At 40.9% G+C, this 26,031-nt stretch overlaps 1 protein-coding gene across 4 annotated transcripts in view; it reads left to right on the top strand.

Moving 5' to 3' along the window:
• The window catches only part of FCHSD2 (FCH and double SH3 domains 2), an 816,168-nt gene extending 791,538 nt beyond the window's left edge, over window positions 1-24,630 (top strand). For all 4 annotated transcript variants that reach the window (XM_053708714.1, XM_053708715.1, XM_053708716.1 and 1 more), the window contains one exon: window positions 22,340-24,630. In XM_053708714.1, coding sequence (XP_053564689.1) covers window positions 22,340-22,423 — 84 coding nt within the window. In that variant the 3' untranslated portion in view covers window positions 22,424-24,630. The remainder of the gene's footprint in view (window positions 1-22,339) is intronic.
• Window positions 24,631-26,031: the final 1,401 nt, after the last annotated feature.

Genomic DNA, 26,031 nt, shown 5'->3' with positions numbered 1-26,031 from the left:
ATTACCAATTTGTGGCTCTACCGTTTGGCCTTGCTACAGCTCCAAGAATTTTCACAAAGATTCTCGGTGCCCTTCTGTCTGTAATCAGAGAACAGGGTATTGTGGTATTTCCTTATTTGGACGATATCTTGGTACTTGCTCCGTCTTTACATTTAGCAGAGTCTCATACGAATCGACTTGTGTTGTTTCTTCAAGATCATGGTTGGAGGATCAATTTACCAAAAAGTTCTTTGATTCCTCAAACAAGGGTAACCTTTCTGGGTTTCCAGATAGATTCAGTGTCCATGACTTTGTCTTTAACAGACAAGAGACGTCTAAAATTGATTACAGCCTGTCGAAACCTTCAGTCTCAATCATTCCCTTCGGTAGCCTTATGCATGGAAATTCTAGGTCTTATGACTGCTGCATCGGACGCGATCCCCTTTGCTCGTTTTCACATGCGACCTCTTCAGCTCTGTATGCTGAACCAATGGTGCAGGGATTACACGAAGATATATCAATTAATATCTTTAAAACCGATTGTTCGGCACTCTCTAACGTGGTGGACAGATCACCATCGTTTAATTCAGGGGGCTTCTTTTGTTCTTCCGACCTGGACTGTAATTTCAACAGATGCAAGTCTCACAGGTTGGGGAGCTGTGTGGGGATCTCTGACGGCACAAGGAGTTTGGGAATCTCAGGAGGTGAGATTACCGATCAATATCTTGGAACTCCGTGCAGTTTTCAGAGCTCTTCAGTTTTGGCCTCTTCTGAAGAGAGAATCGTTCATTTGTTTTCAGACAGACAATGTCACAACTGTGGCATACATCAATCATCAAGGAGGGACTCACAGTCCTCTGGCTATGAAAGAAGTATCTCGAATTTTGGTTTGGGCGGAATCCAGCTCCTGTCTAATCTCTGCGGTTCATATCCCAGGTGTAGACAATTGGGAAGCGGATTATCTCAGTCGCCAAACGTTGCATCCGGGCGAATGGTCTCTTCACCCAGAGGTATTTCTTCAGATTGTTCAATTGTGGGGGCTTCCAGAGATAGATCTGATGGCCTCTCATCTAAACAAGAAACTTCCCAGGTATCTGTCCAGATCCCGGGATCCTCAGGCGGAGGCAGTGGATGCATTATCACTTCCTTGGAAGTATCATCCTGCCTATATCTTTCCGCCTCTAGTTCTTCTTCCAAGAGTAATCTCCAAGATTCTGAGGGAATGCTCGTTTGTTCTGCTAATAGCTCCGGCATGGCCTCACAGGTTTTGGTATGCGGATCTTGTCCGGATGGCATCTTGCCAGCCATGGACTCTTCCGTTAAGACCAGACCTTCTGTCACAAGGTCCTTTTTTCCATCCGGATCTGAAATCCTTAAATTTAAAGGTATGGAGATTGAACGCTTGATTCTTGGTCATAGAGGTTTCTCTGACTCCGTGATTAATACTATGTTACAGGCTCGTAAATCTGTATCTCGAGAGATATATTATAGAGTCTGGAAGACTTATATTTCTTGGTGTCTTTCTCATCATTTTTCTTGGCATTCTTTTAGAATACCGAGAATTTTACAGTTTCTTCAGGATGGTTTAGATAAGGGTTTGTCCGCAAGTTCTTTGAAAGGACAAATCTCCGCTCTTTCTGTTCTTTTTCACAGAAAGATTGCTATTCTTCCTGATATTCATTGTTTTGTACAAGCTTTGGTTCGTATAAAACCTGTCATTAAGTCAATTTCTCCTCCTTGGAGTTTGAATTTGGTTCTGGGAGCTCTTCAAGCTCCTCCGTTTGAACCTATGCATTCATTGGACATTAAATTACTTTCTTGGAAAGTTTTGTTCCTTTTGGCCATCTCTTCTGCTAGAAGAGTTTCTGAATTATCTGCTCTTTCGTGTGAGTCTCCTTTTCTGATTTTTCATCAGGATAAGGCGGTGTTGCGAACTTCTTTTGAATTTTTACCTAAAGTTGTGAATTCCAACAACATTAGTAGAGAAATTGTGGTTCCTTCATTATGTCCTAATCCTAAGATTTCTAAGGAGAAATCATTGCATTCTTTGGATGTTGTTAGAGCTTTGAAATATTATGTTGAAGCTACGAAATCTTTCCGTAAGACTTCTAGTCTATTTGTTATCTTTTCCGGTTCTAGGAAAGGCCAGAAAGCTTCTGCCATTTCTTTGGCATCTTGGTTGAAATCTTTAATTCATCTTGCCTATGTTGAGTCGGGTAAAATTCCGCCTCAAAGAATTACAGCTCATTCTACTAGGTCAGTATCTACTTCCTGGGCGTTTAGGAATGAAGCTTCGGTTGACCAGATCTGCAAAGCAGCAACTTGGTCCTCTTTGCATACTTTTACTAAATTCTACCATTTTGATGTATTTTCTTCTTCTGAAGCAGTTTTTGGTAGAAAAGTTCTTCAGGCAGCGGTTTCAGTTTGAATCTTCTGCTTATGTTTTTTGTTAAACTTTATTTTGGGTGTGGATTATTTTCAGCAGGAATTGGCTGTCTTTATTTTATCCCTCCCTCTCTAGTGACTCTTGTGTGGAAAGATCCACATCTTGGGTAGTCATTATCCCATACGTCACTAGCTCATGGACTCTTGTTAATTACATGAAAGAAAACATAATTTATGTAAGAACTTACCTGATAAATTCATTTCTTTCATATTAACAAGAGTCCATGAGGCCCACCCTTTTTTGTGGTGGTTATGATTTTTTTGTATAAAGCACAATTATTCCAATTCCTTATTTTATATGCTTCGCACTTTTTTTCTTATCACCCCACTTCTTGGCTATTCGTTAAACTGATTTGTGGGTGTGGTGAGGGGTGTATTTATAGGCATTTTAAGGTTTGGGAAACTTTGCCCCTCCTGGTAGGAATGTATATCCCATACGTCACTAGCTCATGGACTCTTGTTAATATGAAAGAAATGAATTTATCAGGTAAGTTCTTACATAAATTATGTTTTTCTCCAACATAGGTGTGTCCGGTCCACGGCGTCATCCTTACTTGTGGGATATTCTCTTCCCCAACAGGAAATGGCAAAGAGCCCAGCAAAGCTGGTCACATGATCCCTCCTAGGCTCCGCCTTCCCCAGTCATTCTCTTTGCCGTTGCACAGGCAACATCTCCACGGAGATGGCTCAGAGTTTTTTGGTGTTTAAATGTAGTTTTTATTCTTCAATCAAGAGTTTGTTATTTTAAAATAGTGCTGGTATGTACTATTTACTCTGAAACAGAAAAGAGATGAAGATTTCTGTTTGTAAGAGGAAAATGATTTTAGCAACCGTTACTAAAATCGATGGCTGTTTCCACACAGGAATTAACTTCAGTTGGGGGAAACAGTGAGCAGACTTTTGCTGCTTGAGGTATGACACATTTCTAACAAGACTTGGTAATGCTGGAAGCTGTCATTTTCCCTATGGGATCCGGTAAGCCATTTTTATTAAATAAGAATAAAGGGCTTCACAAGGGCTTTAAAGACTGGTAGACATTTTTCTGGGCTGATCCGATTGATTTATAAGCATTTTTAATAGTTTATAGCTTTGAGGAGTTATTTTATTCTTGGGAATTATGTTAAAGAAGGGAACATTCAGACCAATCTTAGATCTCAAGATCCTAAACAAATTTCTCAAGGTTCCATCGTTCAAAATGGAAACCATTCGGACAATTCTTCCTACCATCCAGGAAGGTCAATTCATGACCACGGTGGATTTAAAGGATGCGTATCTACATATTCCTATCCACAAGGAACATCATCGGTTCCTAAGGTTCGCCTTTCTGGACAAGCATTACCAGTTTGTGGCACTTCCATTCGGATTAGCCACTGCTCCAAGAATTTTCACAAAGGTACTAGGGTCCCTTCTAGCGGTGCTAAGACCAAGGGGCATTGCAGTAGTACCTTACTTGGACGACATACTGATTCAAGCGTCGTCTCTGCCACAAGCAAAGGCTCATACGGACATTGTCCTGGCCTTTCTCAGATCTCACGGGTGGAAAGTGAACGTAGAAAAAAGTTCTCTATCCCCGTCAACAAGAGTTCCCTTCTTGGGAACAATAATATACTCCGTAGAAATGAGGATTTTTCTGACAGAGGCCAGAAAATCAAAACTTCTAAGCTCTTGTCAAGTACTTCATTCTGTTCTTCTTCCTTCCATAGCGCAGTGCATGGAAGTAATAGGTTTGATGGTCGCGGCAATGGACATAGTTCCTTTTGCGCGAATTCATCTAAGACCATTACAACTGTGCATGCTCAGTCAGTGGAATGGGGATTATACAGACATAGGAGGCCGAAACGATCGTCTGGGGTTGTCATGTTCCTTGTTCAGAGGAGAATTGCCTGGTATTTCAGGGCTGGACTGACCTTACTTGGCAGGATCAGACTGATATACTTCAGGAAAGTTTTCTTCTGTGAAAAGCACACTGGTCTAAAAGAGGCTGCTTCCGGGTGGTAAATCGCCATAGAACAAGCCACTGAGCTGTTGTTCGTTCCTGGTAGAGCGCTTCTCTCTTCGTATGCAAATTATTATGACCCTGGGGAAGTCTCCCTATGGGTGATGGGGGAAACCAGACGTGGACTCCTTGCCCAGTGTGCTTAGAGGAATGTGGCTGCACCTCACTGACGAGGCCCATAGGAGGCCGAAACGATCGTCTGGGGTTGTCATGTTCCTTGTTCAGAGGAGAATTGCCTGGTATTTCGGGGCTGGACTGACCTTACTTGGCAGGATCAGACTGATATACTTCAGGAAAGTTTTCTTCTGTGAAAAGCACACTGGTCTAAAAGAGGCTGCTTCCGGGTGGTAAATCGCCATAGAACAAGCCACTGAGCTGTTGTTCGTTCCTGGTAGAGCGCTTCTCTCTTTGTATGCAAATTATTATGACCCTGGGGAAGTCTCCCTATGGGTGATGGGGGAAACCAGACGTGGACTCCTTGCCCAGTGTGCTTAGAGGAATGTGGCTGCACCTCACTGACGAGGCCCATAGGAGGCCGAAACGATCGTCTGGGGTTGTCATGTTCCTTGTTCAGAGGAGAATTGCCTGGTATTTCGGGGCTGGACTGACCTTACTTGGCAGGATCAGACTGATATACTTCAGGAAAGTTTTCTTCTGTGAAAAGCACACTGGTCTAAAAGAGGCTGCTTCCGGGTGGTAAATCGCCATAGAACAAGCCACTGAGCTGTTGTTCGTTCCTGGTAGAGCGCTTCTCTCTTCGTATGCAAATTATTATGACCCTGGGGAAGTCTCCCTATGGGTGATGGGGGAAACCAGACGTGGACTCCTTGCCCAGTGTGCTTAGAGGAATGTGGCTGCGCCTCACTGACGAGGCCCATAGGAGGCCGAAACGATCGTCTGGGGTTGTCATGTTCCTTGTTCAGAGGAGAATTGCCTGGTATTTCGGGGCTGGACTGACCTTACTTGGCAGGATCAGACTGATATACTTCAGGAAAGTTTTCTTCTGTGAAAAGCACACTGGTCTAAAAGAGGCTGCTTCCGGGTGGTAAATCGCCATAGAACAAGCCACTGAGCTGTTGTTCGTTCCTGGTAGAGCGCTTCTCTCTTCGTATGCAAATTATTATGACCCTGGGGAAGTCTCCCTATGGGTGATGGGGGAAACCAGACGTGGACTTCTTGCCCAGTGTGCTTAGAGGAATGTGGCTGCACCTCACTGACGAGGCCCATAGGAGGCCGAAACGATCGTCTGGGGTTGTCATGTTCCTTGTTCAGAGGAGAATTGCCTGGTATTTCGGGGCTGGACTGACCTTACTTGGCAGGATCAGACTGATATACTTCAGGAAAGTTTTCTTCTGTGAAAAGCACACTGGTCTAAAAGAGGCTGCTTCCGGGTGGTAAATCGCCATAGAACAAGCCACTGAGCTGTTGTTCGTTCCTGGTAGAGCGCTTCTCTCTTCGTATGCAGATTATACAGACTTGTCTCCGACGATACAAGTAGATCAGAGAACCAGAGATTCACTCCGTTGGTGGCTGACCCTGGACAACCTGTCACAAGGGATGAGCGTCCGCAGACCAGAGTGGGTCATTGTCACGACCGACGCCAGTCTGGTGGGCTGGGGCGCGGTCTGGGAACCCCTGAAAGCTCAGGGTCTTTGGTCTCGGGAAGAATCTCTTCTCCCGATAAATATTCTGGAACTGAGAGCGATATTCAATGCTCTCAAGGCTTGGCCTCAGCTAGCAAAGGCCAAATTCATAAGGTTTCAATCAGACAACATGACGACTGTTGCGTATATCAACCATCAGGGGGGAACAAGGAGTTCCCTGGCGATGGAAGAAGTGACCAAAATAATTCAATGGGCGGAGACTCACTCCTGCCACTTGTCTGCAATCCACATCCCAGGAGTGGAAAATTGGGAAGCGGATTTTCTGAGTCGTCAGACATTTCATCCGGGGGAGTGGGAACTCCATCCGGAAATCTTTGCCCAAATAATTCAATTGTGGGGCATTCCAGACATGGATCTGATGGCGTCTCGTCAGAACTTCAAGGTTCCTTGCTACGGGTCCAGATCCAGGGATCCCAAGGCGACTCTAGTGGATGCACTAGTAGCACCTTGGAGCTTCAACCTAGCTTATGTGTTCCCACCGTTTCCTCTCATTCCCAGGCTGGTAGCCAGGATCAAACAGGAGAGGGTATCGGTGATCTTGATAGCTCCTGCGTGGCCACGCAGGACTTGGTATGCAGATCTCGTGAATATGTCATCGGCTCCACCATGGAAGCTACCTTTGAGACAGGACCTTCTTGTTCAAGGTCCGTTCGAACATCCGAATCTGGCCTCACTCCAACTGACTGCTTGGAGATTGAACGCTTGATTTTAGCAAAGCGAGGGTTCTCAGATTCTGTCATTGATACTCTTGTTCAGGCTAGAAAGCCTGTAACTAGAAAAATCTACCATAAAATATGGAAAAAATATATCTGTTGGTGTGAATCTAAAGGATTCCCATGGAACAAGATAAAAATTCCTAAGATTCTATCCTTTCTTCAAGAGGGTTTGGAGAAAGGATTATCTGCAAGTTCTTTGAAGGGACAGATTTCTGCTTTATCTGTTTTACTTCACAAAAAGCTGGCGGCTGTGCCAGATGTCCAAGCTTTTGTTTAGGCTCTGGTTAGAATCAAGCCTGTTTACAAACCTTTGACTCCTCCTTGGAGTCTCAATTTAGTTCTTTCAGTTCTTCAGGGGGTTCCGTTTGAACCCCTACATTCCGTTGATATCAAGTTATTATCTTGGAAAGTTTTGTTTTTGGTTGCAATTTCTTCTGCTAGAAGAGTTTCAGAGTTATCTGCTCTGCAGTGTTCTCCTCCTTATCTGGTGTTCCATGCAGATAAGGTGGTTTTGCGTACTAAACCTGGTTTTCTTCCGAAAGTTGTTTCTAACAAAAATATTAACCAGGAGATAGTCGTGCCTTCTTTGTGTCCGAATCCAGTTTCACAGAAGGAACGTTTGTTACACAATTTGGATGTAGTTCGTGCTCTAAAATTCTATTTAGAGGCTACAAAGGATTTCAGACAAACTTCTTCCTTGTTTGTTGTTTATTCTGGTAAAAGGAGAGGTCAAAAAGCAACTTCTACCTCTCTCTCTTTTTGGCTTAAAAGCATCATCCGATTGGCTTATGAGACTGCCGGACGGCAGCCTCCTGAAAGAATCACAGCTCACTCCACTAGGTCCGTGGCTTCCACATGGGCCTTCAAGAACGAGGCTTCTGTTGAGCAGATATGTAAGGCAGCAACTTGGTCTTCGCTGCACACTTTTACCAAATTTTACAAATTTGATACTTTTGCTTCTTCTGAGGCTATTTTTGGGAGAAAGGTTTTGCAAACCGTGGTGCCTTCCATCTAGGTGACCTGATTTGCTCCCTCCCATCATCCGTGTCCTAAAGCTTTGGTATTGGTTCCCACAAGTAAGGATGACGCCGTGGACCGGACACACCTATGTTGGAGAAAACAGAATTTATGCTTACCTGATAAATTACTTTCTCCAACGGTGTGTCCGGTCCACGGCCGCCCTGGTTTTTTAATCAGGTCTGATGAATTATTTTCTCTAACTACAGTCACCACGGTATCATATGATTTCTCCTATGCAAATATTCCTCCTTTACGTCGGTCGAATGACTGGGGAAGGCGGAGCCTAGGAGGGATCATGTGACCAGCTTTGCTGGGCTCTTTGCCATTTCCTGTTGGGGAAGAGAATATCCCACAAGTAAGGATGACGCCGTGGACCGGACACACCGTTGGAGAAAGTAATTTATCAGGTAAGCATAAATTCTGTTTTACGTACCAAGCCTGGTTTTCTTCCAAAGGTGGTTTCCAATAGGAGTATTAACCAGGAAATAGTTGTTCCTTCTCTGTGTCCTAATCCAGTTTCTAAGAAGGAACGTTTGTTACATAATCTAGATGTGGTTCATGCTTTAAAATTCTATCTAGAAGCAACAAAGGATTTCAGACAGACATCTTCATTGTTTGTCGTCTATTCTGGTAAGAGGAGAGGTCAGAAAGCTACTGCTACCTCTCTTTCCTTCTGGTTAAAAAGCATCATCCGATTGGCTTATGAGACTGCCGGACGGCAGCCTCCTGAACGAATTACTGCTCATTCTACTAGAGCTGTGGCTTCCACATGGGCCTTCAAGAATGAGGCTTCTGTTGAACAGATCTGTAAGGCAGCTACGTGGTCTTCTCTGCATACATTTGCCAAATTTTACAAATTCGATACTTATGCTTCTTCGGAGGCTATTTTTGGGAGAAAGGTTTTACAAGCAGTGGTGCCTTCCGTTTAGGTTACCTGACTTGCTCCCTCCCTTCATCCGTGTCCTAAAGCTTTGGTATTGGTTCCCACAAGTAAGGATGAAGCTGTGAACCGGACACACCAATGTAGGAGAAAACAGAATTTATGTTTACCTGATAAATTTCTTTCTCCTACGGTGTGTCCGGTCCACGGCCCGCCCTGGCTTTTAGTCAGGTTTAAAATTTTTGTTTTTGTACACTACAGTCACCACTGCACCCTATGGTTCTCCTTTTTCTCCTGACCGTCGGTCGAATGACTGGGGGGCGGAGCTAGAGGGGGAGCTATATGGACAGCTCTGCTGTTGTGCTCTCTTTGCCACTTCCTGTAGGGAATGAGAATATCCCACAAGTAAGGATGAAGCCGTGGACCGGACACACCGTAGGAGAAAGAAATTTATCAGGTAAACATAAATTCTGTTTTTATACAACTTTCCAATTTACTTGTATCACCAATTTTGCTTTGTTCTCTTAGCATTCTTAGTTTAAAGTTAAACTTAGGAGGTTCATATGCAAATTTCTTAGATCTTGAAGACTGCCTCTTATATGAATGCACTTTGATAGATTTTCACCACTAGAGGGTGTTAGTTCACATGTGTCATATAGATAACACTGTGTTCACGCACGTGGAGTTACCTAGGAGTAAGCACTGATTGGCTAAAGTGCAAGTCTGTCAAAAGAACTGAAATAAGGGGGCAGTTTAAAGAGGCTTAGATACAAGGTAATCACAGAGGTATATTAATATAAATGTGTTGGTTATGCAAAACTGGGGAATGGGTAATAAAGGGATTATCTATCTTTTTAAAACCATAACAATTCTGGTGTAGACTGTCCCTTTAATAACAATCACATGTTTATTACCTTGTATTCTGCACCCACCATGCTCTTGGTATCAGACAGTAAATATCTGTTCATTTCTAGATTAAATGGTGACCAGTTAAACTCATAAGATCCCCTGTGCTAATTGTGACAGAGTGACAAGGATATTTACATTGTAGTTTAAAGGGGCAGTGTACTCTAAACGTATCTCTCCTTTAATTTATTCGCAATGATCCATTTTACTTGCTGGAGTCTATTAAATTGTTTACCAATAGCTCCATTACCCTTATTTTGATATTTGAAATAGCTACTTTTGCCTGTGGTATCCCCACCTATACTAAATATGTATATATTTACAAATTGACTATATAAAAGCTATGTAAACATAGCCAGCAGACCTGACACTCCTAGTGAGAGGTAAGAGAGATAAATAATAAAATGCTAGTTTTTCATTGGGCTCTTGTATACAGACAGAGTACATAAAAGAAAGCATGCGCGTGTAGAGAAAGTGATAAAATGAGATCTGATCTGCCTGTGCAAGTTCATCACATTTTAATAAAACAAGCTATTTCATATAAAAAATAAACATAAAGTAACAATTTCTAACAAAATTGTAAACATACCTCACAGATTGTTGTTCACCTTTGCTTATTAATAAGTCCTATTTCTTACACCGTCCGCTTTCTGGTTTCGGTATGAGTAAAAACAGTTGTGTCCTGACATGGTTAGCAGACCCGCTTGACATACTATATAGCTGAGCATTATGTGTATGGGAATACAAATGAGGCCTTAAAGGGCCACTGTAAGTAAATATTTTCTATGCCTGTTACTAACTAACTACCCCAAATACGCTTTCTATCAATAGCATTTCATTAACATATCTCTACCATATATCAGAAATCTTGTCCACAAATTTAATTGTTTTCCAAACCCACTCCGTGGGTATCCTTTGCTCTGTACCAATCAGTTTACAATACCTAGGTTTCAAAATGGCGCTTTAAACACAAAGTTATTGGTTTAAGTATTTTGAACATGCAGTGCTGAAAATAGTGGGCAGGATAACGTGACATCATCGGCGAATAAAAGATATAACTTTTAGAACGTTATGAAACTTCGTTTTGGAGAAAATATAGGTCAGTAGGTTTTAATTAATGTTTATTAACTTTAATATGTTAGTTTTTTAGCTTAAAAATTATAACAGAAAGTAATCCTTTAAGTAATTGTGCTGCATTATGTAGAAATCATTTTCTGCTGAAGGTTTCCGGGGACAATACATGTAATACTTTTCTGATGCATCCGGTGCTTGGCTACGTGCTAACATATTGTAACAGTATAGACTCGAGTTCACAAGTTTAAAAACTTCTGTTGAGTTGATGTCATTTCCCCCCCAGTATATTATATAAATATAGATTTCACCATGTGAATTTGCAAGCAGCATGATTCTTGTTCTTTTGTGATTCCGACAGAACATACAATTTTTAAACCCTTTCAGTTTAATTCTATTATTAAATTTGTACGTTCCCATGGGATTTTTTGTTGGCAAGATACCTAGGTAGGTTTCTAGAGCACTGCAGGGCAGGACATAGTGCTGCCGTCTAGTGCTCTTGCAAAACTGCTGCCATTGGCCGCTCCTGAGCTGAAAGGGACATCAATCCCAATTTTGTTATTTAGAATTTATGATTCAGATAGAGCATTTACTTTTAAACAACTTTCCAATTTCTTGTATTCTCTTGGTATCCTTTGTTTAAAAGGATACCTAGGTAGGCTCAGGAGCTGCTGATTGGTGACTGCACATATAGGTCATGTTGTTGGCTCACTCAATGTGTTCAGCTAGCTCCCAGTAGTGCATTGCTGCTTCTTCATGAAAGGATTCTAAGAGAATGAAGCAGATCTGATAATAGAAGTTAATTGAAAATTTTTGTAAAATTGCATGCTCTGGATCATGAAAAATTGTGGCTTTCGTATCCCTTTAATGCGGGGTTACATTAAAAATTATAAAAAAAAGAAAGCTTAATAACCATCAATATTAAAGCATTGTTTATAAAAATATGCAATCAGCTGCTCAAATTCTTGTCCACCATTTGTGATATCCCTAGTTCACTCCTCAACTGATTCCAAATTGTCATATTGTAGGTCAGCCTTGGGCTTAGAAGAATAAGAATAGATGATGGCAAACCAGTTTATCCCCAGCTTGGCTCATCAAGTCGTCTTTATAACGAAACCGTGCATAGAAATAAATTACAGTAGCTCAATCTATGGCTGATTTAAAGGTCAAAATTAAACTGTGCATGGGAACATTTCATTTTTAAATATAAACATTTTTCCAATATAATTCCATTAGCAAAAATGCTTCTTGTAAAAGTTCTTAGTGTTTTTCAGCAGCATACGCACATATCCCGTGAGGGGTCCGTACACCATGCCTGCTCAGTCCTCAGTGGCTTGTATGACACATGACACAAATGAAGTCTTCACAGACGCAGTATGAACCACGACGGGTCTCTGAGCTTAAACACTACTGCACACCCCTCACAGCATATGTGCGTATGCTACTGAAAAAAGGAATAACTTTCACTAGAAGCAATTTGCTATTGGAAGTATATTGCAAAAAAAATGTGCATTTGAGTTTTCCTAGCAGGTATCCAGTGTTAACAGAAACATTAAAAACTGCAAGTTGTATTGTGCTGAAACACTTTTCCCTTTGCACTTTTTGTCTGTAAAATGTCCCTCTGCTGGTAAACAGAAATAAAAGTAACAGTGGTTGTCTTGGGTCCATTCATCTTCTTGAGAAAGGGAGATCTTCATTTTCCTATTATGAAATGTCAGCGTTTGATCAGCTGAGATCTGGCTGGGTCATTCCCAGCTGGTAACAGGATCAGTAGGAATGTGTTTCTAAGGGCAACCTGTTTAAACACAAAGCTTTACCTTTTATCTGGGGGTTATAGGAAGCGAGCAGCTGCTAAACTGTAACGTGCAAGTCGCTCAAATTGCTTGGCAATAATTATACAAAATAAAACATAAGCTGTGCACACAGTGACACAGAATACATTTTTGAAGCCTGGGGTCTGATCCTATAAGGCTGAGCAAATAGCTGTCTGTGGACCGTTTAAAGGGATAGGAAAGTTTAAACACAACTTGCATGATTCAGATGGAGCCAGTCATTTAACACTCACTTTTTTTTTTCTTTCAAATATACTTTGTCCTCTTCGTATCCTTTGAAAACTAAATGTGTATATATTCTATACTACTGGGAGCTAGCTGGTGATTAGTGGCTACACACATTGGCTCACCAGGTGTGCTCAGCTAGCTCCCAGTAGTGCATTTTTTCTTTGCTGTTCCTAAGTATCCTGGTTAAATACACTGAAACAAGTTTTTATTTCACATCTAAGTTCCTCAGAGTTTCTCATCGCTGAGAGTGATATATTTCTATTAAATGATGTTTAGTCTAGAGAGGTGCATTCTGGGGTTTTATGAACCTCAGAATCCAGAAGAAGGTGGCCCTTTAGCCGCTTGGCTATTTTCATTTCTGAATTCTTTCTTGTGCAACAGCAAGACACTAAATCTGGATTTGCACAGGTTTTAGCATCTTGCTGTTGCACAAGAATAAATTTGGAAAACACCCTAAAGGCGCGAAGGGCCACAGTCTTCTGCATTCTGAGGTTCACTAAAACATCCTAATGCACATCTCTAGTTTAGCCTATTTTAACCCCTAGACACAGTTAGGACATTCCATGCGTCTTTACAGTGATGGGCTTTAACATCGTTAAGAAGGCATGGGACATCCTGCGCCCCTCCTCCTTTTAGTCAATGTAAAATTAAACTGGGGGGCATGCCTAGCATTGTAAGCAGTTCCCCATGATCTGATCCTGGCCTTGAAATCACGTGATCGCATTGATGATTGTGTGATTTTGTTTTTTCAAGCAAGTGTTTTTATTAAAACTTTGTTCCGATCTTAAACACTTGCCCCCGGCATGAAGGAGTTAATTTATTACCCATAAAATATTTTTTTAGAATGATCCAACCACTTTCACATAAAAGAACATCCCAGTAGTAAAATTAAGTAAAGCAAAAATTAAACTTACATGGATTGGCTAGAGCATGCAAGTTTAGGCAACTTTCCAATTTACTTCCCTATTATTAAATTTGCTTTGTTGTTGTAATATCCTTAAAGTGCAAACCTAGGTTGGCTTATAGGAGTGTGCAAATCTCTTTAGCACTCTAGCAGCAGTGTTTGCAACAATGTATAATATAGCTATAAACAATTTTTAACACTGCTGACAGATAACTAAAGACACATGCACACTCCTGAGCTCACCTAGAATTACTCTTTAACAAAGGATACCATGAGAATTAAGCAAAATTAATGATTAAGTAAAATAAAAAGTTGTTTAAATACCTATGCTCTATCCAACCCATTTTGTTTAATTTTGACTTTACTTTTCCTTTAAAGGTACAGTCAACAACAGAATTTGTTGTTTTAAAATATAGATAATCCCTTTATTACCCATTCCCCAGTTTTGCATAACCAACACAGTTATAATATTACACTTTTTACCTCTGTGATTACCTTGTATCTAAGCCTCTGCAAACTGCCCCCTTATTTCAGTTATTTTGACAGACTTGCATTTTAGTCAATTAGTGCTGACTCCTACGTAACTCTACGTGCGTGAGACACATGAACTCACGCCCTCTAGTGGTGAAAAAATGACAAAATGCATTTAGATAAGAGGTGGCCTTCAAGGTCTAGGAAATTGGCATATTAACCTACCTAGGTTTAGCTTTCAACTAAGAATACCAAGAGAACAACCCAAAATTGGTGATAAAAGTAAATTGGAAAGTTGTTTAAAATTACAAGCCCTATCTGAATCATGAAAGTTTATTTTGGACTTTACTATCCTTTTAATGTTTTACTTAGTTTCTGGTTTCTAAAGATGTTATTTATTATTTTGAAAAAGAGACAAATGCAGACTTCTATACTGATATATTGAAGAAACTTCATTATAACGGTATCAATTGGTCTCCTGGAATCAGCTTTGATGTTGTGTATTAATAGTCATGTAGTTACAGACTCATTAGACTTTAATGAGGTTTGACTTTGACAGAGATACTAGAAACACTTTAAATTTCAGTCGCATTCAACAGAAAAAAAAATGCATTTTGATTTTAAAAAAATGTCCTGTTAAGAAAAATGACAGCCACGTTTAAAGGAATTGTCTTGCAAAAGTTCTTTTTCTTATGTATTTTCATAAAAACAAATTGAAAGTCTTATTTCTTTTACAAGATACGACGAGTCCACGGATTTCATCCTTACTTATGGGATATCGCCTCCTGGTCAGCAGGAGGAGGCAAAGAGCACCACAGCAGAGCTGTATATATAGCTCCTCCCTTCCCTCCCACCCCAGTCATTCTCTTTGCCTGTGTTAGTGAAAGGAAGAGGTAAAGTGAGGTGTTAGTTTAGATTCTTCAATCAAGAGTTTATTATTTTTAAATGGTACCAGTCTGTGCTATTATACTCAGGGGTAAAGCTACAGGCTTTTCAGCAATGGAACTGAAGAGTTTTCTATTTCTCTCTGCGCCTCCCATACTGTTTGCTGCCCTGTTGATGGTCTTAGCAGATATTATCTAAGACCCTGTTTGTTCCCACAGATCTGCTGGTGGTGATGAAAAGGACATCTTCATTGTGTGGGACAAGTTCATGCTGCACTCAGCATTAAGGTATGTTCAGTCGTTTACTTCTGGGAGACTGGGTAACTCAGAACAGACTGACATTTATTTACTATACCAGAAAGGGGTAATCAATTTGCACAAATTACATGAATTGTGTGCATAGGTTCCCCTTCTTTGTTAGGTGAGCTGAAGTTTCAGCTGTGCTATCAGTGGGCTCTAATAAGTAAGAAAATGAGCCCGGTTGATATACTTAAATTGTGGGCTTGACGCTGGGAGATGGTGTCTGGGAGTTCTTACTCCAGTGACCTAACCTTTATTTTTGCTAAGCTAATTGGCAGGACAGGGGTATGGTGTTTGAAGGGGCACATTGGTGGTTCACGGTACTCTAAGAGGTTCTGTTTGGTTCCGTTTTTTGTCCGACATTATTATTCCCCATGGGGTCTCTATTTTTCAGGGGGAGTTCGTTTCCACCCACGATGGACGGGGCTTAGCGTTTGCGCGCTTAGTTGCGCAGTTGATATCCGGGTCGGAATCGGCAGCATGTCTTGAGGCTCCGGTGTGGCCTAAGTCAGCTTGTTTCAGTAATTCTCACAAGCGATCTTAGGCACGCCGTTCACAGAGTGCTATTAGTTGACTCGTGGGGTCAGGTAGGCGCCGCAGCAGAGTTGTGGCGAGGTGCAAGTGCTGAATTCTGTCCCTAAAGTGTTATGCACGGTTAGAGTGTACATTCATAGGGAGATCTACTGAAAACTTATAGTGCTTCCCTGTGATTGTATTGTCGTTTGCTGAGCAGTAAAAATTATACAGCTTTAGTTAGGCCTCATCTTGAGTATTGTGTGCAGTTCTGGAGACCATATCTTCAGAAGGATATTAACAAACTTGAATCTGTGCAAAGGAGGGCTACCAAAATGGTACATGGTCTAAAAAATAAAACTTACCAGGATAGGCTCAATGACCTAAATATGTATAGCTTAGAGGAGAGAAGGGAAAGAGGTGATATGATAGCAACTTTCAAGTACATTAAAGGGTTTAGTAAAACTGAGGCTGTGGGTATTTTACATAAAATGGAAAATTCAAGAACAAGGGGTCATGAGCTCAAGCTAAAGGGTAGTAGATTCAGGAGTAATTTGAGGAAGCACTTCTTTACAGAAAGAGTGATTGATTTATGGAATAAACTTCCTCAAGAGGTAGTAGCAACAAACACTGTGGGGGACTTTAAAAATGCATGGGACAAGCATAGGGCTATCCTACGAACTAGATAAGTTTATACTGTTAGGTAAGGTCGGGCAGACTTGCTGGGCCTATGGCTCTTATCTGCCGTCAATATCTATGTTTCTATGTTTAATTTTTAAAGACACAGTAAACTATTTTTTTTTTTTTTTTTTTTAAACATATTTTCTTGCTTTTTAGTTTAATTAAAGTTTATTCCTTAGTACCACGACCAATATTGCTTTTGCTTAATTTTTTTGTCATGGCTGACCTTCTGGAAAGTACATGCTCTATGTGTTTAAATGCCAATGTGCAACCCCCTATTCCTTTTTGTCCCTCATGTACTGAGAGGGCTTTACAGTGTAAAGAACAGATTTTCTTTAATGCAAGTATATCTAAGGATGTTTCTCAGTCTGATGAGACTCAGGGTATGCCGCAACTTTCTCCCCAAGCGTCACAGCCTTTAACGCCCACTCAGGCGACGCTGTGTTCTTCAACTACGTCTGCTTCATTCACTCTGCCGGATATGGCTGCAGTTATGTTATCCACTCTTTCAGAGGTTTTATCTTAGTTGCCAGCGTTACAAGGCAAACGCAGTAGGACAGAGGCCCATGTGGTCCCTGCGACTTCTGATGCTTTGATGACGATCTCCAATGTACCCTCCCAGGGCTCTGAATTGGGGGGTACGGAGGCTCTGTCTGACTCAGGAAGTGCATTGCCCCCGACAGATTCGGACGTAATGTCCTTCAGATTTAAGCTTGAACACCTCCGCCTTTTGCTACGAGAGGTTTTGGTGACTCTGGACGACTGTGACTATTGTGGTCCCGCCAGAAAAATTGAGTAAGATGGACAGATATTTGGAGGTTCCTTCTTATTCTGACGTTTTTCCGGTTCCTAAGAGAATTTCAGAAATTATTGCAAGGGAATAGAAAAGACCGGGTATCCCGTTCTCCCCTTCCCCTATTTTTAAGAAAATGTACCCTATAGCTGACACCGTTCGGGATTCTTGGCAGACAATCCCTAAGGTGGAGGGAGCTATCTCTACCCTGACTAAGCGTACGACTATCCCTATCGGACAGTTGTGCTTTCAAAGACCCCATGGATAAGAAGTTGGAGGGTCTTCTCAAAAAACTCTATGTTCATCAGGGATTCCTGTTGCAACCGGCGGCCTGCATTGTAACAGTCACGACTGCGGCTGCATTTTGGTTTGACGCCCTAGAAGAGTCTCTTAGGACTGAGACTTATTTGGAAGAGATACAGGATAGAATTAAGGCCCTTAAGCTGGCTAGTTCTTTTATTACGGATTAGGGCTGCAACTAACGATTATTTTCATTATCGATTAATCGGCCGATTATTTTTTCGATTAATTGACTAATCGGATAAAAAGAGAATCAATATGTTTTCTGTTTAAATAAAATCCACATAATGAGTGTTACAAATATAAACTTCAGACTAAAACTTTACATTAACACAACTGTTTCTTCAATTTTTAAGCAGCAGAGCACTGTTTTATAATTAAACAAAACAAAACCACAAACTGTTTGAAAAGAGGTAGAACTAGAAAGAGTTAGGCTATCACTGTTAATAACATTCTGTTATTCACTCTTTCAGAAACTTTGCATTGAAATGCAAAAATCTCAACATGTCCACCTGCTTCTGGCTAAAGCTGGTTCTCTGTTTGCAGCTATATTTCCTGCAGCAGAGAAAAGGCTGTTGAGGTGTATACGTAGGGTTTTGCCAATTTCACCAAAGTGGGATATTTATCTTTGTTAGCTCTTCCCCAATGCTAAGTGTTTTCTACCTTGGCAAGGGGCCTCTCAAAGTAACCCTTGACTTCATTCTAATATAAAAATATCTTGAATATCTATATGCAATTGTAAATAACCAGCTATAAGGTTAGGGAAATATCTAGTCCGTTCTAAAAATAACGAATATATACTTATAAAGGTTGAAAAACCAACTAATCGATTATGAGATTCGTTGACAACTATTTTCATAATCGATTATTATCGATTATGACGATTAGTTGTTGCAGCTCTATTATGGATGCTTCCTTTCAAATCACCAAATTGGCGGCTAAGAGTTCGGGATTCTCCATCTTAGCACGAAGAGCCTTATGGTCAAAATCTTGGTCTGCGGATGTGTCCTCTAAATCCAAGCTTTTGGCTATTCCTTTCAAGGGAAAAACCCTGTTCGGACCTGACTTGAAAGAGATCATTTCTGATATTACGGGAGGTAAGGGCCACCTCCTCCCTCAAAATAAGACATCTAAGCAAAGGAATCAACAGAGTAATTTTCGTTCCTTTCCAAATTTCAAGGGAGTCCCCTCTTCCTCTTCCATTAAGCAGGAAGGGAATTATTCAAAAGCTAAGTCCACCTGGACACCCAACCAGTTTTGGAACAAGGGTAAACAACCCAAGAAGCCTGCTGCTGCTACCAAGACAGCATGAAGGGGCGGCCCCCAATCCAGGACCGGATCTAGTAGAGGGCAGACTTTCTATCTTTGTCCAGGCTTGGATAAGAGACGTTCAGGATCCTTGGACACTAAAAATTGTGTCTCAAGGGTATCAGTTGGAGTTCAAAAATTCCTTCCCCAGAGGAAAGTTTCTTCTTTCACGATTGTCTGTAGACCAGATAAAAAGAGAGGCGTTCTTACGCTGTGTAAGAGACCTCTCCTCCATGGGAGTAATTTGCCCCGTTCCAATACAGGAACAGAGGCAGGGGTTTTACTCAAATCTCTTTGTAGTTCCCAAAAAAGAGGGAATGTTCCGACCCATTTTAGATCTCAAAAGTCTAAACAAGTTTCTCAGAGTTCCATCCTTCAAGATGGAGACTATTCGGACAATTCTTCTATTGATCCAGGAGGGTCAATATATGACTACCGTGGATTTAAAGGATCATATCTTCATATTCCTATCCACAGAAATCATCACAAGTTCCTGAGGTTTGCCTTTCTGGACAAACATTTTCAGTTCGTGGCCCTTCCTTTCGGTCTGGCCACGGCACCCAGAATTTTCACAAAGGTTCTGGGGTCTCTGCTGGCGGTTCTGAGGCCGCAGGGCATTGCAGTGGCGCCTTATCTGGACGACATTCTGATCCAGGCGTCGTCTTATCAACTGACAAAGTCTCATACCGACATTGTTCTGGCCTTTCTAAGGACTCACGGGTGGAAGGTGAATCTAGAAAAGAGTTCACTAATTCCACAGACAAGGGTTCCTTTCCTGGGAACTCTAATCGTCTCTCTATCCATGAAAATCTTTTTGCCGGAAGTCAGAAAGTTAAAGATTCTGAATACATGCCGATCCCTTCAGTCCAATCCTCGGCCGTCAGTGGCTCAGTGCATGGAGGCAATTGGATTGATGGTGGCAGCAATGGACATCATTCCGTTTGCTCGTTTTTGTCTCAGACCTCTACAACTGAGCATGCTCAGACAATGGAATGGAGAATATGCAAATTTGTCTCCTCAAATATGGATCAGGAAACAAGGGACTCTCTTCTTTGGTGGTTGTCGCCGGATCATCTGTCCCTCATGGGTGATAGTGACAACGAAAGCCAGCCTGATAGGATGGGGTGCAGTCTGAAACTCTCTGAAGGCTCAGGGTGTGTGGACTCAGTCGGAGTCTCTACTTCCCATCAATATTCTGGGGTTGAGAGCAATATTCAATGCGCTTCAGGCTTGGCCTCGGCTTCGGCCAAATTCATCAGATTCCAGTCGGACAACATCACGACTGGCTTACATCAATCATCAGGGAGGAACAATGAGTTCCTTAGCGATGACAGAAGTATCCAAGATAATTCAGTGGGCGAAGCTCACTCTTGTTATCTGTCGGCAATCTACATCCCAGGAGTGGTCAACTGGGAGGCGGATTTTTTGAGCAGACAGACATTTCATCCGGGGGAATGGGAACTCCATCCGGAGGTCTTTGCCAACCTGATTCTCAGATGGGGCAGGCCGGAGCTGGATCTTATGGCGTCTCGTCAGAATGCCTAGCTTCCGAGATACGGATCCAGGTCCAGGGATCCTCAGGCCGAACTGATAGATGCCTTGGCAGTGCCTTGGTCGTTCAACCTAGCTTATGTGTTCCCGCTGTTTGCTCTCCTTCCCCGGGTGATTGCTCGAGTCAAACAGGAGAGGGCTTCGGTGATCCTCATCGCTCCTGCGTGGCCTCGCAGGACGTGGTATGCCGATCTGGTGGACATGTCATCTCTGCCACCGTGGAAGCTTCCATTGAGGCAGGACCTTCTCATTCAGGGACCCTTCCATCATCCAAATCTAATTTCTCTGCAGCTGACTGCTTGGAGATTGAACGCTTGATTTTATCTGAGCGAGGGTTCTCTAATTCGGTCATTGATACCTTGATTCAGGCACGCAAGCCTGTTTCTAGAAAAATTTACCATAAGATATGGCGTAAATATCTGTATTGGTGCGAATCCAAGGGCTACTCATGGAGTAGGGTTAGGATTCCTAGGATTTTATCTTTTCTTCAAGAAGGATTTTAGAAAGGGTTGTCAGCAAAATCCTTAAAGGGACAGATTTCTGCTTTGTCTATATTGTTACACAAGCGTCTGGCGAATGTTCCAGATGTTCAATCCTTTTGTCAGGCTCTGACTAGAATCAGGCCTGTGTTTAGACCAATTGCTCCTCCTTGGAATTTGAATTTAGTTCTTAATGTTCTTCAAGGGGTTCCGTTTGAACCTATGCATTCCATAGATATTAAGTTATTAACTTGGAAAGTTTTATTTTTGGTTGTTAGTTCTTCTGCTCGCAGAGTTTCTGAGCTTTCGGCATTACAATGGGATTCTCCTTATCTTGTTTTCCATGCAGATAAGGTAGTGTTGCGTACAAAACCTGGTTTTCTGCCTAAGGTTGTTTCCAATAAAAATATTAATCAGGAAATTGTTGTTCCTTCCTTGTGTCCTAATCCTCCTTCTAAGGAGGAGCGTCTGTTACATAATTTGGACGTGGTCCGTGCCTTGAAGTTTTACTTACAGGCGACTAAGGATTTTCGTCAATCGTCTTCCTTGTTTATCGTTTTTTCAGGGAGACTTAGGGGTCAGAAAGCTGCGGCTGCCTCTCTTTCTTTTTGGCTGAAGAGTATCATCCGTTTTGCATATGAGACTGCTGGACAGCAGCCTCCTGAACGAATTACGGCTCACTCCACTAGGCCTGCGGCTTCCTCATGGGCATTTAAAAATGATGCTTCTGTTGAACAGATTAGCAAGGCTGCAACTTGGTCGTCTCTTCACACTTTTTCCAAATTTTACAAATTTGATACTTTTGCCTCGTCCGAGGCTGTTTTTGGGAGAAAAGTTCTTCAAGCAGTGGTGCCTTCTGTTTAGGTTCCTGTCTTGATTCTCCCTTTCATCCGTGTCCTATAGCTTTGGTATTGTATCCCATAAGTAAGGATGAAATCCGTGGACTCGTATCTTGTAAAAGAAAAGGAAATTTATGCTTACCTGATAAATTTGTTCTTTTACGATACGAGTCCACGGCCCACCCTTTTCTTTTCTAAGACAGGTCTTTATTTTTGTTAAACTTCAGTCACCTCTGCACCTTGGCTTTTCCTTTCTCTTCCTAACTTCGGTCGAATGACTGGAGTGGGAGGGAAGGGAGGAGCTATATATATGGTGCTCTTTGCCTCCTCCTGCTGACCAGGAGGCGATATCCCATAAGTAAGGATGAAATCCGTGGACTCGTCGTATCGTAAAATAAACAAATTTATCAGGTAAGCATAAATTTCCTTTTTAACATTAGAATATCCCTTTAAAAATATCCTGAATTATCCTGTCTTGTAGTTTAAAATGCAATGTGTTTATCAGTGCTTTACATGATGAACATTCCTCTGCCTGAATTTAGGATTCTAACCCTTTCCTTTTTTTATTCCCTGTAACAGGTGCGAGCGGCCCCGCCCCCTCCAACGCAGGCGCACCGGCGGCCAGCCGAGAAGACAGAGGATGTAGAGATAACGTTGGTTTAACAACGGTTTCCCCTAAACCTTGCTGCAATCGAGGCCAAATTTGGTCTAGATTGAATTTTTAGGCACCATCTGCATGTTGAGATCCTTGCCAGAAGGAGGAAGAAGTTGAAGGCTTTTCTACCGCAGTCGACCAATGGTGGACTTTATTATGTGCCTTTTTTTGTTGTATCTTCTTTTCCTTGATTTACAAATGGTATGTGACTTCCCTTAGCACATGTGACATGTTAAACAACGTGCAATTCCAAGCTGAGCCAAATCATTTGAACCAGAGATCTATCTAGCAGGTAAACAGATTTTCTATAAATGAAACAATTGTTTCTTTACCCCTGCTTATTATGTTAACTTTACAATTAAGACATTTTATTTGATGTACACTTTAAAACTGGTTGCTAAAAACCCTCTATATTCGTTTTCATCAGAATAAGATTATGTGGACTTTAATCTGATGATTTTACATTTCAGGCATTTGTCTTATTGTTAACTGTTAGCTATGTCACTGGTGAGTGGTGTGGCCGTGCGGGTATTGCACTAATAAGCTAAGGCTTATAGAATGTCCTCATACATGCAGCATAGTCATAGAATACTTCTATCAGGTGCGTTAGTACAGTATATTACTGTTGCCATAGGAATGTGTTTATTGTCCAATTTCTCCTGGTATCTGATTGTGTATTTATCAGAAGTTATCAAGGAATCCCCTCTAAAGCTGCTAAACATTTCTGGCAGTGATGGGGTTACATAAAGGGAAACTAAGAGGCTGGCTCCTCTCAATATTACCCTGGAAAATATAAAAAGCAATGTTCTGTAAAAAAAAACATATGGTGGCGCGTTTAACAATACACGTCTCATCAATTATTAACCGTTCAAAAACCATGTAACTAAATGTTCTATTAATATTCATGCGGCTCATTTAGCATAGTGTAACCAGCAGCTGTGGCTCCTAGCAAATGGGAGACATATACCCAATAAACAATTATAGCTCGGCATCCGATCTACGCTTGTGAACAAAACCAACCCTTTATTTTACTAGTCTTTTGCTTGTATACTTTATTTGAAGTGCTAAAATGCTGCTCATCTCTTGATAAGTAACGTAACATATTAAAGCAAAACTCCCTCGTCAATCGTCATGTACTATTGGGGTTTATCACCTTTACCTTTCAACATTCTCCCCTTGCGTGTCAGATTTTGGCGTCCTCATCGCCTATTTGCATTATTTTTCCTTCGTCCTTACTTATGAATGTAACAAATAGAATTCTTACAGGAATACACAATATCCCAAAGAACCCAACATTCTATAAGACAACTGAAGTTATAGACCGTTTATTGTTTCTGGCGAGTGGCGCCTAATGCGAGGAGTGATTTTTAACTCCTGGTTTAAAAGCATTTATTTTTTTAGTACTTTATTGTATCAAACTATCCCCACTTAAATACACTATCTACAGTATAATTAGATTTTCTAATACCCCCAGCCATTTGTTTTATAAAGTGTTTGTTTTGTTTTTCCCCAAACGTTTTAAGGGGCGATGATCTGTTTTGCAAGAATGTGTTTAACCTACTGCGAGAGTTAATCAGTTTGTTTATGTGAGGCTCCAGCATTCGGATATTCCTTGTGCACAAAATGAGCCATATTTTATGTGTTTGAACAATGTTCAAATGTATCTTCGTTGAAGATTATTTTAAAATTGAATTCTTTAGTTTTAGGACCCCCTCAATATTCCCTTTTCAATTCTGCGTTTTGTTTTTGTTTTTTAATTTAAAATTTTAATGTTTACGTAATATATCTGCAACAACCGCTGGCTTGAAAAGTAATTTCAGTAGTAATTAACTCCTTTTTCTGCCAGGGATTATTTTTCCCGCCTGTTTGGCAGAGATGGTTCAGTTCCGAAAACATTTCTGTAAACCATTTGGCCAGTTTTTCTCCACAACCGTTACATAAAATAAGTGTTATTTGAAAAAAGAAAAAAAAAAATAAGACATATGTAAAATAAATAAATAAAAATATTTTCCAATAAGAGCTGCTAATTTTATTTAACAAGGTTGTAAAAAAATGCCTCTAACTTCATGTAGGACATTACATCCATCTATCACAGTGTACAGTGTCAATACTCAAAGAAAAGGTGCAATGTTTCTTTGTATTGGCTGTAAAAAAAAGTTTGTATTTATTATGTATAAAATGTTGAATAATAAAAAGTGGAATATACAGATCACAAGTGTGTTACATTATTGTGTTCAAACGGGCTTGCTGTGGATTGCAGTGCACATTTTTTTTCTAGGAGCATTCTTAAAGGGGCATAACAATTACAAGACATCCGGAATTAGCTGAACACCTTGTTTGCTCTGATTGTGATTGAGTCGTGCTCAGGTAAGGATATAAGTAAAGTCATGGAATGTTAGTTTATCAAGAGGATAGGTTTGACCACTATTTCACTTTTTTCTGATATTCAAAGGGTTAGAAAAAAGCAGAAGCTTTAAGCCTTGTGCTAATGATAGCAATAATCGTCATTATATATTGATTCTTCATGAGTCAGATAGAGCAAGCAATTTTAATCAACTTTCTAATTTACTTCTATTATTAATGTTGTTCCTTTTCTTGGTATCTTTTGTTTTATAACAGAGATGTAGGTTCAGGAGCATGCACGTCTGGAGCACTATTAGGCAACTGTTTTTCAAGAATGTTATCAACTTGTAAGGGCACTAGAAGGCAGCACTATTTCCTGCCGCCTATCGCTCCAGATGTGTACCTAGGTAATTCTTCTACAAAGAATATCATGGGCATAAAGAAGTAATTTAGAAACCTTTTTAAAATTTTATGACTTGTCTGAATCACAAAAGAAAAAATTTGGTTTTCGTATCCCATTAATATTAAATTTAGCTTTGTAAAGAGCACCTTCAACAATTCCATGAAACTATTTTGCTTGCTAGCATTAATGGGGTCTTGTATACTGTGCACGTGTTTATCAGAGCAGAACAAATCACTCACACAATTTATATGAGCTTTGCTGTGAGTCTAAGATCAGTGGATTTGCCTTCACATTCACTCAAACTTTTTTTTGCAACACTACTTTTTAAACATTATCTGTAATTAATGGACCATTAAATACAGTAGAATTGCATAACCCACAAGTACATAAGAAAATGGCTATGCAATAACACTAAATTTAAATGAGCAGTAGATTTTTTTTCCAACAGATTTCATAATCTATTTCTATTTGCTGGCTCCTGTATCATGTGACAACCACCAGCCAATCACAGACTCATATGTATATTCTGTGAACTCTTGCAAATGCTCAGTAATAACTGGTGCCCAGGGCCGTTATCAGACGGTGAAAGGTGTCACTGAGCCCTGACCACCACAGTAGCCTTTCCCTCTCTGAGTGCACATTCCACCTGGACCCTGACCCCCAGAGTAGCTGTTCCCTCTTTAAAGGGATACTGTAACATATAATTAGTTTCTTCTAAATGTATTCCAAAGGACTTGTTATACCTACTGCATAGTACATTGGAAATGGTTCCATTGTGTTTATTTTTTTTGCAAGATGTACCGAGTCCACGGATTCATCCTTGTGGGATATTATCCTTCCTAACAGGAAGTGGCAAAGAGAGCACCACAG

This window comes from Bombina bombina, chromosome 3, assembly GCF_027579735.1.
Source record: "Bombina bombina isolate aBomBom1 chromosome 3, aBomBom1.pri, whole genome shotgun sequence".
Taxonomy (NCBI): domain Eukaryota; kingdom Metazoa; phylum Chordata; class Amphibia; order Anura; family Bombinatoridae; genus Bombina; species Bombina bombina.
The sequence above is the reverse complement of the archived record's forward strand: the minus strand, read 5'-3'. Positions and strand labels throughout refer to the sequence as shown.